The sequence below is a fragment of the Cervus elaphus genome, chromosome 24 (genome assembly GCF_910594005.1).
Source record: "Cervus elaphus chromosome 24, mCerEla1.1, whole genome shotgun sequence".
In the NCBI taxonomy this organism is placed as follows: Eukaryota; Metazoa; Chordata; class Mammalia; order Artiodactyla; family Cervidae; genus Cervus; species Cervus elaphus.
In genome coordinates this window covers 19,052,938-19,072,903 of record NC_057838.1, presented here as the reverse complement: position 1 = coordinate 19,072,903, position 19,966 = coordinate 19,052,938, and the positions used below count along the sequence as shown (strand labels likewise).

Below are 19,966 nucleotides of genomic sequence, written 5' to 3'. Positions count from 1 at the left end.
GTGGGGACCTTCCTGGTGGTTCAGAGGCTAAGACTTTGCCTTGCAATGCAGGTGGTGTGGTTTTGATCCCTGGCTGGGAAAGCTGGAACCCCTCAGGCCTTGCAGCCAAAAAGCCAAAACATGAAATGGAAGCAGTATGGTAACACATTCAATAAAGACTTTAAAAATGGTCCAAGTCAAAAAAAAAAAAAAAAAAACTTAAAAAAATAACAAATCTTTTCTTTTTTTTTTTAAGAAAAGGGTCATGGTGTCCTCAACTCAGAGTTTCTCTAGAACCAGCTGTTAGTAAAGGCCCCTTCACTTCTACTTTATTTTGGGGGCTGCATCAAGCAACTTGTGGGATGTTAGTTCCCTGACTAGGGATTGAACCCAGGCCCTTAGCAGTGGTAACGCTGGGTTGTAACCACTGGGCCGCCAGAGAATTTCCCCTACTTGTACTTTATTTAACCCTCTGTGGCCCTAGAGCCTGGTGAAAAGCCAACTGGTGTTATTTCCTGTTGTCTACTATCTCCCCTTCTCTTTGCTTCTTGAAAGCTAGGAGCCCAGCATTTGGCTGCAACTGGAGGTGCTAACTGGGGCTTCCCTAGTGGCTCAGCAGTAAAGAATTTGCCTGTGCAAGAGATGCAGGAGGCATGGGTTTGACTCCTGGGTTGGAAAGATCCCCTGGAGGAGGGTATGGCCACCCACTCCAGTATTGCCTGGAGAATCCCATGGACAGAGGAGCCTGGTGGGCTACAGTCCATGGGGTTGCAAAGATTCGGACACTACTGAAGCACCTGAGCACACGCACACACGGAAGAACTAACCACCACCCCCACCAAGGCACATCCACTGCACAGATTTTCAGATGGGGCAAACTTGTCTGCAGTGATGTGATTTGATTGCTAGACCATTCTACCAGCATTCTGTCACAGGTGCATTGCCAGAAAAATAGTCGTCTTCTCACAGAATAACAAAACCGACCCCCAAATGCACATTTGCTCACATGTGCGCACACACATACAGTCAGTGTTGTTAAGGTCTGAGGAAAGAAGTGTGTATTAAGTGCTGGGAGGTGGTTGGTAATCACACCTCATGTGTGTGCTCAGCCATTCGGTCATGTCTGACATTTTGCAACCTCATGGACTATATAGCCCACTGGATTCCTCTGTCCATGGAATTTCCCAGGCAAGAATACTGGAGTGGGTTGCCGTTTCTTCCTCCAGGGGATCTTCCTGACCCAGGGATCAAACCCACATCTCCTGCACTGCAGGTAGATTCTTTACCGCAGAGCATTGGGGAAACCCATGCCTTTTAACGTATTTATTTAAGGAAAGGCTGAGTACAAAGAAAAGGCCCCTCATTCTTTGTGCTTGACCTGGGGGCTGACAGTGGTGGGTCTGCCTTTGCAAAACCAGGCTGAGGGCTTTGATTTCCCCAGCTCAGAGCCCAGCGTTTGCTGACTTTCCTCCAGGCTTTGCTACCAAGGGGTAGGCTAAGCTGCGGTTCCTTTATTATATTTGCACTTTATTTACTTTTGACTGGAGAAGACTCTTGAGAGTCCGTTGGACAGCGGGGAGTTCACACCAGTCAATCCTAAAAGGAAATCAGTCCTGAATTTCTTTGGAAGGACTGATGCTGAAGCTCCAATACTTTGGCCACCTGATGCGAAGAGCTGACTCATTGGAAAAGACCCTGATGCTGGGAAAGATTGAGGGCAGGAGAAGGGGGTGACAGAGGAGGAGATGATTAGATAGTATCACTGACTCGGTGGACGTGAATTTGAGCAAACTCTGGGATATAGTGAAGGACAGGGAAGCCTGGCGTGCTGCTGTCTGTGGGTTGCGGCAATGAGTCAGATACGACTTAGCAACTGAACAACAACTTTTGATCAAGCCGCAAGGCTTGTGGGATATTAGTTCCCCCAACTAGGGATTGAACCCAGGCCCTTGGCAGTGGAAGCTCAGAGTCCTAATCACTGGACCACCAGGGGATTCCCTGAGGTTCCTTTATTATCTGTATACAAGTCATATCTCAGGATCTAGAAAACAATCCCCAAAACTTCTGAAATAAAAATGCCTTTAGTTGAAGAAAGTTTTTCAGTTTTGGGCAACCGTGAGAAGAGTCATGTTTTCTTTGGAGATTCATGCAGTGTGTGTCCGGATTTATATGGTCCTTGGTTTCGCTTTGCTGTTTATTGCTTAATAAATTGTCAAAGCAGAAACAATAGCAGGTGACAGGCTTAATGGTACTCCCTCCCCCCAACCCAGGGCTGTCAGGGTTGATGAAAATGACACAACCCCATACAGAAGAACAGTCTAACCAGTTTGACAATGGAGACATCTTTTTGCCTTTTAGCTGTTTTTCTCTGGATTATTAAGCCCCAAACTTTTTTTTTTTTTTTTTTTTTTAGGATAGTTTTAATAGCAAACATCAAAGTTTTGTCATCTGCACGAACTAATCATAAGGGCTAAATTTAGCTTAAAGTTATCCACTACAGCAAATGCAGGAAACATTTCTGCTGCTTTCTGGCTGGTTCTTAGTCCATCCCCCAAGGATCTGGGCATCGATTTTTCTCATTTCACATCTTGCTACATGTAGAGATGAATCTTGATGTTAATAGATGCACAGCTTTGAGGAATGTTTTTGGGGCAGAGCCTTTGGGTACTGCCACAAACCAACAATGTTCCTGAGGAAAATGACTCTAGTTTTTGCAAAAATCCTTTTTCCTTTGGAGTTGAGGTTCACCGGGTCTACACTTCTAGATTTCTTCACCTGAAGCTGAATTTGGGTTTTACTGACAAATGATACTGAGGGTCATTTTTGTAAAAAGTGCAGACATTTTTGTAAAAAGACAGGGGAATCATTCTGTTTTCTGCATAGAAAATGTTTTCAACATTTATGCAGTATTCTTTTAAAATATGCAGTGAGTTATGCAATTAAATTAATTTGGATTTTATGAGACCCTGTTATGTATCCATGGTCTTTTAAGAAAATGAGTTTGTATATTTGAGAGATGGGGCTGTAGATGGAAGATTGTGACGATGAAGTTGACTTGTCCTTAAAAGTCTCTTTAGGGGACAGTTGAGGGTCTCTGAGGCAGCATTTGGTACCTTGTTCTGTCCAATCATAGTAACCTTTGAGAATACATATTAAAATGATAATTCAGCTGAAAGCTTGTTTTGTAAAGGCTGATGACTCCATAGTACAACTTCAGTAGATAACAAAAGGGCCCTGAAACACTGTACTCTGGTCCTCCTATTAGCCATGTTTGGTGGCAGCATTAAAAACAATCATGTTTTGTCTTCTCTGCTGCTTTTTAAAGAAGTAGAAAATACTTTGGCATAGTAGGTTAAAAAATGGCCAAATTGTTCTTAAGCATTTCAGAATACATTATTAACGTGATTTAAGAGGGAATTTGGGGGTCACTTCTTCAGGGAAGCCTTCTTTAAGCACCTGTCCTAGGGCTATGTTAGGTACCCCACTATATATACTATATAATGGAGCAAGGTGTTGTTTATGTGTCTGTGTGTGGGGGTTGTCTTTTCATTTTTGGGCTTCCCAAGTGGCTCAGTGGTAAATCCACCTGCCAGTGTAGGAGGCACAAGAGAAGCAGGGTCGATTCCTGGGTCAGAAAGATCTCCTGGAGGAGGAAATGGCAACCCACTCCAGTATTCTTGCCTGGAAAATCCCACAGACAGAGGAGCCTGGTGGACTACAGTCCATGGGTCGAGAAGAGGCATGCACTGGGTGACTGAGCACGCACACATACCCACTTTTCCTTTTGTTTATTGTTTCCTTTACTGTGCAAAACCTTTTGAGTTTAAGTAAGTCCCATTTATTTTTATTTCCATTATTCTGGAGGAAAAGGGTCTTGCTGTGATTTGTATCAGAGAGTGTTCTGCTTATGTTTCCCTCTGGAAGTTTTATCGTCTCCAGTCTCCCATTTAGGTCTTTAACCCATTTCGAGCTTATTTTTGTGTATGGTGTTAAAAGAATGGTCTAATTTCATTTTTTTACATGTAATTGTCCGGTTTTCCCAGCACCGTTTGTTGAAGAAATGCTTTCCAAGTTTAATGTAGACTTGCCTTCTTTGTCATAGATTATTTGACCATAGATGTATGGGTTAAGGTTTTTTTTTTTTTTTTTTTTAATTTATTTGACTGTGCCAGGCCTTAGTTGCGGCATGTGGGATCTAGTCCCCTGACCCGGGGATTGAACTCTGGCCCCCTGCATTGTGAGCACAGAGTCTTAGCCACTGGACCACTCAGAAAGTCCCAGGTTAAGGTATTTTAACAGAGTATCTTTGCAGCCACTTAGACATGCCCCACCAAAAAGCAAATGCCACATCTTACCCTCTTCTAATGACAAGAAATCTTACTTATTTTTATTCTGCTTGAAATTTCTAAGTTTGGTGTTTATTAGTTGAATAGAGACATTTAAAAAAATGTGTTTGGGTAATAGAAATTCTACAGTGTGGATGAACCTCAAAGATGTTAAGCTAAGTAAAGTAAGGCAGTCACAAAAGACCATATATGCATATGCATGATGCCATTCATATGGAATGTCTAGAATAGGCAGATCTCTGAGACAGAAAGCAGATTAGCAGTTTCCTAGGGATGGGAGAGAGGGTGAGAGGAGAGAAATGGGAAGAGACTGCTGATGGGAACAGGATTCTTGGAGGGATCCTGAAAATATTTTAAACCAAGATTATGGTCACACTTGTACTATTCTGTAAATATATTAATACTCAAAATCACTCCATACTAAAGACAGGTGAATTTTATATATATAAATTCTATCTCAATAAAGCTGTTTAAAAACCTGTTAGAAATTTAAAAATATCTATTTATTTAACTGTGTTGGGTCTTAGTTGTGGCATGGGGTGTCTAGTTCCCTGACCAGCGATTGAACCCCAGCCCCCTGCATTGGGAGCCTGCAGTCTTAGCCACTGGACCACCTTAGAAATTTTTGTAAAAATAATATAGGTGTACTGGTTCAACTCAGTTCAATTGCTCAGTTGTGTCTGACTGTTAGAGACCCCATGGACTGCAGCACGCCAGGCTTCCCTGTCCATCACCAACTCCCGGAGTAGTGTACTGATTACTTTTGGAGAAAATGATCTGTATAGGCTCAATGAATTCCATCCAGGAACATGAAATTCTGAAAATCCCTTTAAGTTTCTCAATAGAACTGTAGAAATTTCTTTAAAAAGAGAGGGGGAGATTTTTGGTTAAGTCTTGGTGTCTGCTGTTTTTTGGCGTGAGTACAATTGGTGTTTGCCTGGCCTTCCTTCATCTCCAGGCCCCCAAGCCCTCAGGTGTGTGTAGAAACAGGTTGGATGTGTTTTGGCTCAATTGCTACAAGCCATTGTTTCTCTATTTCAGCTGCTGATGCAAAAGAGAAACAGTTCTGGGTGACTCAGCTTCGAGCTTGTGCCAAATACCACATGGAGACGAATTCGAAGGTAAGTAACTGTGGAAATGGGGGGTGGTACTGGGGGCAGGTTGCCCCAGCTAGGACGGCTCCCCTTCAGCCCAGGATCGGCTTCTTTGGGGAGCTGTTTTCCATATTATCCTTAAAGTTCGCCACCATCAGGAATTCACACTTGTCCCGTGACATTTACATTTAAAGCCGAGAGACGAGTGGGAGGATTTGCTTATACATAGAGTGAGGGGGCAGGCACACACTTGATGGGAGCTGATTCTGAAAAGACACTTCTAGAGCTTTCTGTGTTGTCCGTTTAGGCAGCCGGTCGTTGGTCTGCAGAGAACTTGAGCAGGTGTTTTCACTGTGGCGGCAGAGGAGTCTGGTTTACTGTTCACGAAGACTCGTTGTCTCAGATCCTTAAATAAGAGGAGACCCCAGATTGTTGAGGCGCTTGTGCCTCTGAGTGTGTTAGCATGTTCTCGGGGACTTTGGCATCCAAGTGGGACTTAGTTTCTCTTCAGGATTCATTCTGAGATCTTGGATCAGATATGCAGGGGGTAGGAGGTAGGCGTTCTCATGGATTATTCAGAGGCTCTCCTATCATTAAAGACAGAAAATAAGTCAGAGAAAGTAAAAAGCCATTGGATATTGCTTATGCCTGTGTGCTCAGTCATTTCAGTCGTGTCTGACTCTTTGCGACCCCATGGACTGTACCCGCCAGGCTTCTCTGTCCATGGGGTTCTCCAGGCAAGAATACTGGAGTGGGTTGCCATGGTGCCCTCCACGGGGTCTTCCCTGACCCAGGGATCAAACCCACATTTCTTAAGTCTCCTGCATGGGCAGGTGGGTTCTTTACCGCTAGTGCCACCTGGGAAACCGGATATTGCTTATATGTAGAATCTGAGAAATAACACAAATGGATGTATGTACCAAACAGAAACAAATGGACATGGAAAACAAGCTTGGGGTCACCAAAGGAGAGAGGGGAAGGGGCAGATTAGAAGTGTGGGATTAAGAGGTATAAACATACACATAAAACGCGAGCAACAAGGAGTTACTGTGTGGCGCAGGGAATTCACTGTCTTGTCATAGCCTGAATGGAATATCATCTGAAAAAAGCACTTTGCTGTCCACTTGAAACTAACACAGTACTGTAAATCGACTGTACTTCAATTAAAAGGTATAAAAAATAATGGCCCGATGAATTTATTCAGGGCAGGAAATATATGTTAAAATTACTATTCAAAGGACTACCTCTTTTATATCATTAGTTCAAGGTTCGTTATGATATTCAGTTGCAGTCTTTTTCTGTATTCCGTGCATCTGATAGGAAGACCCATGCTTGAAACTTCTTAGGATTCCATTTCTTGTAACCTGTCTGCTCATGGAAATGTCTTATATAGTTATACCTCTCTGTTCTGCCTCCAAACATAACCTGAAATGATTTCTTCACAATGATGTGTTCATTTTTTTCTTTCTTCTCCTTGACTTGCTTACTACAGTTGCACTCACTGTAATGCCCCTTTAGGCTTGCCCCCGCTGGGGTCTGGGTGACCATAAGGACGGCCTCTTCTCTTTTAAAAACTGTATTTTGTTGGAGGATACTTGATTTATAATGTTGTGTTACTTTCTGCTCTGCAGCAAAGTGATTCAATTATATATGCATTCTTGTTCATATTCTTTCCCATTATGATTTATCACAGGATATTGAATACAGTTCCCTGTGCGATACAGAAGGACCGTTTTGTTTGGCCATCCTGTATATGATAGTTTGCATCCGCTAATCTCAAACTCCCCGTCCTTCCCTCTCCCACTCCCTACCCCTTGGCAACCACAAGGCCATTCTCTTACGTCTGTGAGTCTGTTTCTGTTTTGTAGATAAGTTCATTTATGTCATATTTTACATCCCACCTGTGTGATATCATATGGTATTTGTCTGCCTTCCTTCACTTTGTATAATCATCTCTGGCTCCACCCAGGCTGCTGCCAATGGCATAGTTTCATTCTTTCTTATGACTGAGTCATATTCCAGTGTGTGTGTATACACACACCACCACATATTCTTTATCCATTTATCTGTTTATGGACACTTAAGTTGCTTCCATATCTTGGCTATTGTGAATAGTACTGCTATGAACATTGGGGTGCATGTATCTTTTTGAATTATGGTTTTGTCTGGATATATGGTAGGGGCCCCACTTTTAAAGCTTTTCTCCCTCTGGCCTCCTTTATTTTCTAGGAATTATAGTAGGCGTTCTGGACGTTTCATCAATATTTTATAAATACCTAGGCAGGGCAGTATAAAGTTATTTTCTTTTTCTATATATCATTTTACTTTTTGTTAAGTGGAACAGAAGGGGATAAGATATAAAGGACATACCTTTACCTGTTGCTAATTGGAGGTGACTGTTCTTTGGTGAATTTAGGTATGTGTTAGCGTGTGTGTGTGTGGATCTGTAGCTCTCAGGTGTTAAAAACCTCAGATGTTTTTTATACAAATGGATGCTATCATGCACACTGTGCTACATTTTATTCTTTTCATTTGCTGATACAGCTTGGAGATTTTCCCCTGCTGGATATCTGCATCTATTGCACTCTTGTTAGGATGGCCAGATGCTCTTCTGAGAGGTGGATGTCAGAGCTTTAAGTCCATCACTGATGGATGCTTAATTTGATTGTGGTGGTTGTACATGATGCTGTAATAAACATCTGTGGACACTCATCTTCTAGTGCCTCTCGGGGTGTATGTCTATGAATTTATATCAGTGGAAGTACTGGGTCATGGAGAATGTGTCTTCTAAATTTTCATAGTCATTGCTAAATTGTCTTCTTCAAAAGTTGTCCTGATTTGTCCTGATGTGTACTTCCATCCCTTCTGTGTGTAAGGATGTTTCTTCCCCCTTTCACTAACCATAGCTCTCATGAACGTTGAGTTTTTGGTAGTCTCACAGATAAAAAAAAAATGGAACCTTGTAATTTTCATTTTCACTTCTGAAATCATGACTGGAGCTGAGTATATTTTCAGGTGTTTACTGGCCACTTCTGTTTCTTTTATGTAAACTGTCTATTTCTATCCTCCACCCATTTTTCTGTTGAATTTGTCTTTTCTTCTTGATTTGCAGTAGCTGTATATGTGTTAAGTCTATTTGTCCTTTGCCTGTCATTTGTACTAGGTATTTTCCCCTAGTAGGTAATTTGTGTTTTGACTTCGAATACATTCTTTTGCTATGTAGAATATTTTTGTAGTCAAATTTACACACATTTTCATTTTTGGGTTTTGGGTTTGCATTGTGTTTTGAAAGAGCTTCTCTGTTCCAAAATTAAGAAAACATTCTTCAGTTTTCTTCCAGTTAATTTATAGTTTAATTATCATGTGTAAATCATGGATTCATTTGGAATTTATTCTGGGTGTAAGAATTGAGGTGGGGAAACCAGTTTTAAGTGGGTTGATGTTTTGAGAGATCACTGCAGACCCAGTGTTAGTAGAAATAAGAGAATCTGAAGATTTTCTGTAGGAGTAGCTTTAAGAATCTGGATTGATCTGTTAACATTAAAACCCAAGTAAATAATAAATTAGAAGTTAGGACTTGTAGGATTCCTGACTTGAGAACTGGAGACAGATAAGCTGTCACTGCTCATTTATAGCATAGCAACTGGGATCAATTAGGGGAAGAATCATTTTTAAATTGTGAACAGACCTTGTAATGCAGCAGAAGTATGATCAAGTCCAAGTCTGCTCAAGCAGAAGTAGTGAAAATTAAGTTAGGCTTGAAGTGAATATCAACTTAATATCCAGTTCACTGAAGGATGGCTGCTGAATTTGTGTTGTGCTTGCTGGGAACACAAGTTAAGCCTTCCCTTCCCTGGGTTCCTCTCATCCTCTCTGAGAACACTCTCCATACAGCTGCTTGGAATTTTACCTTTAGAAACAAATCCTGTGGGACTTCCATAGTGGCCCAGTGGTTAAGACTTTGCCTTCCAGGGTAGGGGGTGTGGGTTTAATCCCCGGTTCAGGAAGCTAAGGTCCCACATGCCAGGGACATAAAACAGAACATAAAAAAGAAACCAGAGCATAAAGCAGAAGCAATATTGTAACAAATTCAAAAAAGACTTTAAAAATGGTCCACATGAAAAGAAAACCCACTTAAAAACACTTCACCTGATATCATATATTAATGCATATATGTGGGATCTAGAAAAATGGTTTAGATTATCTTATTCACAAAGCAGAAATAGAGGACAGACATATGGACACCAAGGGGTGGGTGCAGGGTGGGAGGAAGTGGGAGACTGAGGTTGACATATATACATTGCTGCTACTCTGTATAAAATGGATAACTAATGAGAACCTATGGTATAGCACAGGGGACTCCACTCAGCGCTCTGTGGCGACCTAAATGGGGAGGAAATCCACAAAAAGAGGGGATATATGTATACATGAGGCTGATTCACTTTGTTCTACAGCAGAAAGGAACACAGCATTGTCAAGCAACTATACTATAATAAAAATTTGTAAAAGCTTTTTTGATGTAGAATCAACTGTTGCCTGGAACAGATATTTAGGCAGATGAAGTGGGGTTATTATCCAGACTCAACCTGGTGAGAGTATCAAGAGAATTCAGATTTATTTGGACTGCACAGCACTTGAAGGATGACCAATCCAGCCCTAGGCGCTTGGACAAGCTCCTCAGGGACAACAGGTGTGTTTCTGATGCCTTTGTGGGTGTGTACCTGCCTTCCCATAGGCAGTGTTCTTTTCAGATGGACGCACAGAGGACTTAGGGTCCTTCAAAATCAACAGAAGCAAATATTGGAGGGTGGGGTGGCGTGTTAGAGGAACTTATTAATAATACAGATGCCAGGTTATTTTGCCCGGAGTGGGAAGTGGGATGATGAGGACAAGAGCCAAGCCATTGGAAAGTGTTTAAAGGAAATTCAGATTTTTAAGGTTGTAGTTCTACTGGCTTTCATTCTGGCCAGGTAAAGGAATTTTCAACTTGACGGAAACGTAAGGGATTTTTTAATACTTCTTTGGTTTTTCTCATCCAGACATGGAAGGTGTATTCGCTTGTGGGGGTGACCCATAGACTAAGTTCATGTGTCTCCTCGGATGCTAACTGGATGTTAGTACCAAGTGGCGCTAGTGGTAAAGAATCTGCCTGCCAATACAGGAGACTCAGGAGACTTGGGTTCGATCCCTGGGTTGAGAAGATCCTCTGGAAAGGGGATTGGCAGCACACCATAGTATTCTTGTCTGCAGAATCCCATGGACAGGAGAGCCTGAAGGGCTGCAGTCCATAGGGTTGCAAAGAATCGGACATGACGGAACTGACTGAGCACATCCACACACCAGCTGCCTTACCTCTCGGCTCCTAAAGGATGAGCATGTGGCAGGAGGTGATGGTTCTCACTGCCTCTGAAGTCGAATCTCCAACCCACCCCCACAGCAGGGAGAGAGAGCGGGTGTGGGCTTCAAACTCTGGGGGTGCCCAGGGCTCCCTTTATGCTCAGCTGCCTCCCTTCTGACCAGCGCCCCCATCCCCACCAGAAACATACTTCTGTTACAAGTTCACCGCTGACAACTTGTGAAGGCATTTTTTCCCCCTGTAATGGAAGTAGCTTTTTTTTTTTTTTAATTTGTGAATGTTTCCAGTACACAATGCCAAACATTCAGGAGATAGGAAAGAATAAGGAAGGAAAAAAAAATTTGCCCCCAATCCCAGCTGCATACCTAATCCCTGATGATACTGTTTGGGTGTGTGTCCTTCCAGACCCTTTTCTCCGCAGGGAGATAGAGGTCACGTGGCTCCATGTGTGGGGCTGCCCTTCCAGTCTTTCCCACACATACCTGTGCACACAGCACACGCCTCTTCTTGCGAGGAGCCCGCCTCTCCTGAGGATGGACTCTGAGACCAGGCTTTGGCCGTGGTTCTGTCCCCCGTGCTTGGGTTGGTTTGTCTTTACAGTGACCGTACAAGGTCGTGATCTTGACCTGTGTCTCAGAACATTTCTGGGTTCTTCCTTTTATCATCCTGTCACTTGTCATCCTTTATTCGTTTTCCTGCTATTGTTTAGATCCAGATGGAAATTCGAGGAAACAAGGGAAGTCTTTTTTTTTTTCCTCTAATATTTGCAGAGTATATATCTTTTATTTATTAATTTGGCTGCGTTGAGTCTTTGTTGTGACACTTGGGAGATTTGTTGCATCATGTGGGATCTCTCATTGAGGTGTGTGGACTCCAAATGCGTGGGCTCAGCAGTTGCGGTGTGCAGGCTTAGTTGCCCGCATGGCATGTGGGATCTTAAGGTTCCTGACCAGGGATCGAGCCTGCATCCTCTGCATTAGAAGGCGGATTCCTTTTATTTTATTTTTTTACGATTGATTTTTTTGGGGCTCTGCTGGGTCTTTGTTGCTGCCTGAGCTTTCCTCGTAGCGGCGAGCATCTGCTCTCTAGTTGGCGTACTTGGGCTCCTCATTGCAGTGGCTTCTCTTGTTGCAGAGCACCGGCTCAGTGGTTGTGGCACATGGGCTTAGCGCTCCATGGCATGGGGGATCTTCCCGGACCAGAAATCAAGCCCATGTCTCCTGCCTTGGCAAGGGGAATCTTAACCACTGAGCCACCAGCAAAGCCCCAACAAGGGAAATCCTGCCTGAGATGGGTCCGTCTAAAAAGCATGGAAAATGTAACTTAAAAAAAAAAAATCTATGGGGGTACTAAGTAAGGAAAAGTAGATATTTGGGGGCATTTGAAGTAGCTCATAATATTGTATTTGAAGCCCTTTCTCTGGACTCACAGGGCCCAGTTCTGACTCCATCTTTGCATTACTATTTATGGCTCCAATGATCTGGTTCCCAGGCTGACTTCTGCCGTCAAACCCCAGCCAACTCATCCACTCAGTAATGCAGTGGGTCCTAGGAAATTTTGTCTGGTAGTGTCTGAAGATGCTGTGGTTAGATCAGATAGGTATATGGTTAGGCCTCCTCATCCTTGCTAGGGAATTCTAAATTAAAACACAAATTTTGGGGTAGAGGATTATGCGGATTTAGAAATGGAGGAATGTGATTGTCTAATATAGGATTTTAAATTCATTATAAATCTTGGGAGGTCTTGAATGAGCTGGAAAGCTGCTGAGTTTCAGAGAGTGTTTATATAAATATTCATGGTGGAAGCTGCCCAATTCACAAGTATCTTTCTTTTTCCTTTCCCCCGCCTTCCCCTGGAATGATAGTTGATGTACAATTCATGTGAGGCTTCTTGGTTTAAGAGCACCATCTCTTCCATGGCAGGGGGAGTGGCTGGGGTCTGGTGACCCCAGAACTGGGCAGGACTTCTCTTCTTTCCTGGAAGCTAGTGTCCAGTGAGGACCTGCCCATCTTACATAACCCCCCTATGATGGTGGACACTGGTGGGACAGTCCCTAACTCACACCCCTGCTTCTGTCATGACATCTGGTCTACCTCCCCTGTCTCAGTGATGTAGGGGTTCCATCAGGGCAAGACCGGAGGGTTATTGGACAGGAGAGAGGAGGCTGAAGAGTGATGGGATGGCAGACTGGCTCACACTGGTCACCTCCATGTCCCCTCTGGCTCAGGAAAGCTTGCTCTGTGAGTACCTTCTATGCTAAAAGCATTGGAGTAGGTGGGCTGGTGACCTCACCCCTGGCAGCCATGTTGGTAGGTGCAGGGAATCCAGTTGGGGGGGCATTTGGAGACTTTATCTGAGGAGGCATGGGGGATGTGTGGACTATTTCTGGGGGAGGCTTATCTGTTCTGGGGAGGTATGGGTGGGGAATTGGATCAGACTGTTGGTGAATTCCACAGCCTTGGGTGAAGAATGAGGGGGGAGATGTGAAGCTGCTATTTAATGGGTTCTCCCAGAAAACTTGGAAACCAAATTGCTGCTGACAAATGACTGCAACTCTCCCGACTGTCTGCTGCCCTGGGGTGTGAGCCAGAGGGCTTGGGGAGGTGCTTAGCTGTCTTGGCTGGAGGCCTCACTACAGGAAGCACCTGCTGCCTGAACTAACCCAGTGGCATCTGTAGAATCTGAAACCATGTGCTTGTGAGGGACTGAAGATGGCATCCGGTCCCGGCCCCACCTTATCCAACCATCTGCACAGAAATGCACACCAGAATATTCATGGTAATCATGAAGACATGTGAGCTGATCCCTCTGGTTCTGTTTACCTAGAGGGGCCTCTGCTGCTGGCTCATTGAGAGAATGCTAAGAGTTGGGGGAGTAATATGACAAAGGACATCAAATACTTCTCTTTTATGAGTAAACAAGTTTGAGATCCCTCTGAACAGTTTGAACAGCTCAAAAGTAACAGAATGATTAAAAAGTGGGAAAGGAACCCAAACTCCTTCTGCTCCTCATGTCTAAAAACAGTGGCTGTAAGGAACAGGACAAGCGTGTGTGTGTGCGTGCTCAGACAAGAGGTAGGTCCTAAAACTCTGTGGTCCAGTGTGGAGGCCTCAGGCCAAGTGAGGCTGTTTAAATGGAAATTACTTGAAATTAAATTTGAAATCCAGTTTCTCAGCCTTGGCTACTTTCCAGGTGCCCAGGAACCACACTGGGCTGATGGCTACAGTACTAGACGGCACAAGGACAGAATGTTTTCCATCATCACGGAAGGTTCTGTGGGGCAGAGCTGATGAAGCCCCAGTTAGGGCTTTATGGTTTCCAAGGAGGAGCTTACCAGTGTCCAGTATAATCTGTTCTTGTGCTGTAGACAGTGTTTTGTTTTCTTTAAATCTGAAAAGGTTGATTGGCATTCCCTAACCCCTCTGTCCTTCCTTGAGGGCTTCCCCTGCACCCTTCTGGTCGGGAGTTCTCGTCTACCACCCCGGGCTGTGGCACTGAGCATCCTATTCATTCTCACTTCTCCCATGGCCTTGACTGTGCAACAGGGACCCTGACCGTACTTGTCTGACGGCAGGAACTGGTGTGCTCATGTGATCAGACTCCTCTCCATACTCTCCTCTCTGCAGCTGTTCACCAGGAAAACTAGTTTTAGGTGTTTTTCTTTTTTTAAAAAAATTTTAATTGCATTTATCTTTTTGCAGAATTTATTCCTGGGCTGTAATTCCAGTTTCTCCTGGAATATCTTTTTTCTCCTGTACAATCTGCTCTCCCCGTTTAGGGCCGATTTGCTCTTTTTCAGTAAGGATCATCTCAGTGTGACCAGGAGAGCTCATGTATGGCTTGGTCCGACTGTGAGCTCTGCAAGTTCCGCGCCCCATCTTGGGGGCTTTGTTCACCTGGGTGTGCTCATTGTTCAGGCGATCTACATCTGGACCCTAAAGTTCAGTATTACTCTCTGTGGGTTTTTTTTTTTTTTTTTGACTGATCCCTGTGGCATACTGCATGTTCTCTGATGAGGGATTGAATGCACACACCCTGCACTGGAAAGGTGGAGTCTTAACCACTGGACCACCAGGGAAGTCCTACTCTGCATTTTTGAACACGTGCAGTAAAAATTCAGGCACTCGTTTGGGGCCATCCACCCTGCATCCAGTCCCACTGTTGGACTTGGGCACACCTACCAGCTCTTTCACTGGATCGACAGAGTGGGGTCCATCACTTCTGTAAATTTAGGGACACCCTTCACATACTGGGTGGCTTTTTGAACATTCATATCCTTTGCCACCTGGGCAACTTCTCAGGTGTTCTTAAAACGATCGTGAAGCTCTTGATTTGCACGGCTTTGTGGGGTTTTTCTGGGTCAGGTGCATAGGAAGCCATTTTCAGTGGTCACTTCGAGGCTGCTTACCGGGAAAGCTAGTCTGAGCTTTTGCGAGGTGCGGAGGAGCAAGGGCAGGGCGCCCGTGGTTTTGCCGCTGGTGCACACGACCTTTACCAGCACCCTCTTCCTAAGACGAAGTCCAGAGCTGCCCCTGATGGGTCAGGTCTGCGTTCTCCCCCCCCACCATCATGCACACGGTGTTCCAGACACTCGCCCCCGCACACCCCAGTCCTTCCTGCTTCTGCGCTGTCTGTGATGCTAGGAACTGCCTCTCCCTCTCCTTCCTGGGGTGAATACCATGTGCTCCTCAAGGCTCGTAGAGTTCTTTGATGCCTTCGTGACCTGCCTGCTCAGAGTGGATCTGCTCTTCCAGTGCTCCTATGTGTACCAGAACACACCTGTATGACCGCACTTCTCACGGTGGGGGGGTGTGTGTGTGTGAGCGCGTGTGTGCACACACCCGCACACGTCAGCTGTGTCCTTAACAGCCAGGACTGTGGGGAAATCAGGGCTGCCGCCTCCATATCTGCCACCGTCACGGCAAGTCGTGATGGAGATAAAGCGCTTGGTGCATTTGCAGCACTTAATAATTATGTCAGCTCCGCTTCCTCTGCCTCACTCCTCCTGGCATGTGTGTGAGTAACAGAAGTGTTAGTAGTGGTGCCGGATTTGGGTTCGCTAAATTATATTCAAGTTATCATATTCTAATTTTCCTTGAATATTACAGCATTTTATATTAGATTCAGTATTCGAGGACTCTTCTTTTAAGAATACAGTTGCTTTACAATGTTTTGTATGTTTCTGCTGCACAGTGAGGTGAATCAGCTATAAGTATACATATATCCCCTCCCTCCCTAGTCTCCCTCCCACCCATCCCCCCTTCCCACCCCTCTAGGCCATCAGAGCATGGAGCTGAGTTCCCTGTGCTATTCAGCAGCTTCCCACTAGCGATCTATTTCACACATGGCAGTGGAGGTTGGTTTTTGTTTTTTTTTTTTTAATGTAGAGAGAGCTCTGAGCTTCCTGTAGCCAAAAATCATTCAAGAGTAACAAAATGTATCCTGACTTTTTTTTTTTTTAAAGAGAAGGGAATAGCAATCAAATGGAACACATTTTGGGGAAAAGGAAATAATAGTAAATGGACTCTTATCAGCCTATTTCTATGTGCAGATATTAAGGGAGGGGCTTTTCTTGGGTGATCTTTGGTATTTCTCCCAGTAGCCCTGTGAGGCAGGTACAACTAATTTATTACCACGTTTCATAGGTCAGGTCAGAAAGGAGGACGATATGCCTGCCCACGCTGGAATAGCTGGCAAGGACTGCCATCTTTGAAAAAGGGTTTGAGATATAATTCACACACTGTAAAATTTACTCTTTAAAAGTGTAAATTTAGTATATTTGTAGAGTTGTGCAGCCACAGCACTATATCAGCCCAGAATCTTTGATCACCCTGTGCCCATCAGCAGCCAAGCGTCCGCCTCCACCCGCCTCCTCTCCCAGCCCCTGCTAACCACAAACCACTGTCTATAGAGTTGCCTGTTCTGGACATTTCATGTAAACGGCCATTGTCTGTGTGGCCTTTTGTGTCTGGCTGATTTCACTTACCATAATGTTTCCAAGCTTCCTCCATGTTGTAGCATGAATCAGGACTTTATTCTTTTTTTAAAAAAGATTTTTATTTATTTTAAATTGGCATTTAATTGCTTTACAATGTTGTGTTATTATCTGCTGGACAATAACATGAATCAGCTGAAAGCATACATATATCCCCTCATTCCTTTCTATGGCTGAATAATATCCCATTGTTTGGCTATGCCACATTTTTTATTCATCAGTTGATGGATATTCGGCTGACTTTCAGTTTTTTGTTGTTACGAATGGTGTTGCTGTGAATGTTTGTGCACAGGTTTTTGTGTACACGTATTTTTTAATCTTTCGGGTGTATGCCTAAAAGTGGAATTGCTGAGTTGCATGGTAACTCTGTTTAATTCTTAGAGGAGCTATCACACTGTCTTCCAAAGCAGCTGGCCCTGTTTACGTTCCCCATGGACGAGGGTTCCAATTTCACCACCTCTTGTCAACACTTGATTTTGTCGGTCTTCGATTATAGCCATTGTAGTGGGAATGAAGTTGTATGTCATTGTGGTTTTGATCTGCATTTCCCTAATGACTGATGATATTGGGCATCTCATCACAGGCTTATCTTCTTTGGAAGAAGATATTCATGTATCTTCTTTGGAAAAATGTCTACTTAAATCGTTTGTCATTACTTATTTTTAGTTGTTGAATTGTGAGGGTTCTTGATATATTCTGGCTACCCAGACACAACAGATACATAATTTGCAGATATTTTCTCCTATTCTGTCACTTATTCCTTCACTTTTCTCATCTTTTTTGACATAAGTAAAATTTTTGAAAACAAATGGGACATCGATATAGTGGAGTAGGAATTGGGGTCAAAGGACCCGGTTTTTGGCTTTGCCCGGACCACTCGCAGCAACTAGCCAGTCTTGTCATTTAGAGTAACTTAATCTCTCTCTCTTTTTTAAATTAATTTTTTTTTGGCTGTGCCACACTGTATGTGGAATCTTAGTTCCCTGACCAGGGTTTGAACCTGGGCCCGTGGCAGCGGATGTGCTGAGTCCTAACCACTGGCTCACCGAGGAAGCCCCAGAAGAGACATTTTTACCTATTTTAATAGCCAACATTAAAATGGATGGAAAGTTGAAGAGAAACACTGTGGGGGAAGGTGTACCATTGTGGAACCAATCATTCAACCAAATACCTAGGACTTCCGTGGTGGCCTGTAAACAAGAATCCACCTGTCAGTGTGGGGACACAGGTTCGATCCCCGGTCCAGAAAGATTCCACATGCTGAGGAGCAGCTAAGCCCATGCACCACAGCTACTGGAGCCTGGCTCTGCAGCAGAAGAAGCCACTGCAGTGAGTAGCCCACACGCCGCAACAGAGGAGTCCCCGCTGTTTGCACCCAGAGAGCTTGCGTGCAGCAGCAAAGACCCAGTACAGCCAAAAACAAATACAATTATTACATAAAAAACAAACACCAGAAAAAGAGCAAGTAGAAATACACAACATACAGTCTTTGGAAGGTCATACAAGGGCCTTGTAGCAGTGGTTGCCTCTGGGAAACAAGAAGGAAAACTGAAGATTTAGAGTTGAAAGAAAGTAGGGATTTTGATGGTATTTGAAATTTTCATGTTGTTAGTTGACATATATAAGTGTAAGTTACTCAAACGGTTAAAATTTAGCTTCATGAAAGTTTCCTTTTTAAAGAGTGTTGCTGAAGCTGTGTGGTTAAGTGCTGTGGCTCTCAGGCCACGGTCACGTTGGCTCTTTATCTGCAGACAGAAACTCTCCCAGGCAGCCGGTGGTTCACCTGGTTCTCTTTATAGTCTGCCCTTGAAAGTCTTAAAAACCAAATGTTCTTGAAGATATTCGATAATTCCAGATTCCTGCCAATTCACATGAGACTTCTATTCTTGTTTCTCTGAATTGATTATCCTTGCTGTGGTTTGAGGTGTTTAAAGTTTAATGCTGTTTGGGGGAAGAGCTCCTTTCCCCCACCCCTGTGTTTGAACTCATCAGGGATGAGGGGTGAGCATGCCTGGCCTCTTCCTTGGCTGAAACCTCTGGTGCTGGGGTAGTTGGTGGAGGAGTAGGGGGCCCCCAGGTGGGTTCAGGGTTTCTCTACTGGGGGTTGAAGGGAGTTCATGCTGATTACCTGATAACATTTTTAGAAATCCCATGTATTTAAAAAAAAATTCAACTCATTCATCTTACTGTGTAAATATACTAGTTTGATTTAATATTTAAACATGCTTTGTTTCTTTCCCCAAGTTGTTGGGTAAGAAGCGAGATGAATTTCATCTTCGTTTGAGACCCTCAGGTAGAAGGGTCCCAGGTTGAGAAGCAGAGCATCCTGAGGTTCTGTCTGCGTTTCTCAGTAGCAGGTCTGTGTGGGGAAACACCCAATACAGTGGGTTTGAGCTTGATAAACTCCTGGAAGGAAAGCTGGACAAGCCCATCGGAGGATTTACTCTTCTTGGCTCTATCTTCCTGTTTCTTGTTGTTGGGCAATTTTGCTTTCATGTTCTATTAAGTGCAGTGCCATTTTTCTTTTAGAATTTTTCACAGATAATTACCCTTCGTGTACTTAAAACTAAGTGTAAAAGCATCACCCTCCGAAACACATCATCAAATTAAGTAAATAAAACACAGTTTAAGAACAGTTTTTATTAAAATGATAAACTTTGGGGAGTTTTTATTGTCTTAATAAAGTGCAACAATTTTGCATACCTTCTCAAGCATAATTTTAAAATTAAGCTGCCTGCCTTGCCCAAAAGGGAAGTGTTTGTGTTACCAGGGAGGGTGATCTTAGGCCAAGGAGGGAAGAGGATTTTGTAAGTAATAGATCTTTCATGTGTTAATGTAGAAGAATGAAAATATTTGGAAAGTGAATGGCGCAGTTTGGCCTTAGTATCAGTGGAGTAGGTTCAGGGCTGGAGCACCCATCTAACCCACCCACCCACTGGGCTTGGGTCCGCAGGGTGACTGTGTAACCCCACTTTGCAATTTTCTTGGTTCTGCCAGCCAGCTACCCCCCCAGCTTCTCTTGCCCATGGTACAGTTTTGATGATCCTAGTTCTCTACCACAAGCTTTACCCCCAGCATCATCTACTCTTAGCTGATTTTAGTCTCCCCACAGACTCTTTGGCACCCATCTGGAGAGGTTATGAGGAAGCCCTTTGGAGTTAGGACACAGGGACATTTCTGGTGACCCCTGAGTTCC

General features: G+C 43.8%; 1 protein-coding gene across 3 annotated transcripts in view; it reads left to right on the top strand.

The window, feature by feature from the left end:
* OSBPL10 (oxysterol binding protein like 10) overlaps nucleotides 1-19,966 on the top strand; it is a 317,366-nt gene that overhangs the window by 98,845 nt on the left and 198,555 nt on the right. For all 3 annotated transcript variants that reach the window (XM_043885775.1, XM_043885773.1, XM_043885776.1), the window contains exon 3: nucleotides 5,367-5,446. In XM_043885775.1, coding sequence (XP_043741710.1) covers nucleotides 5,367-5,446 — 80 coding nt within the window. The remainder of the gene's footprint in view (nucleotides 1-5,366; nucleotides 5,447-19,966) is intronic.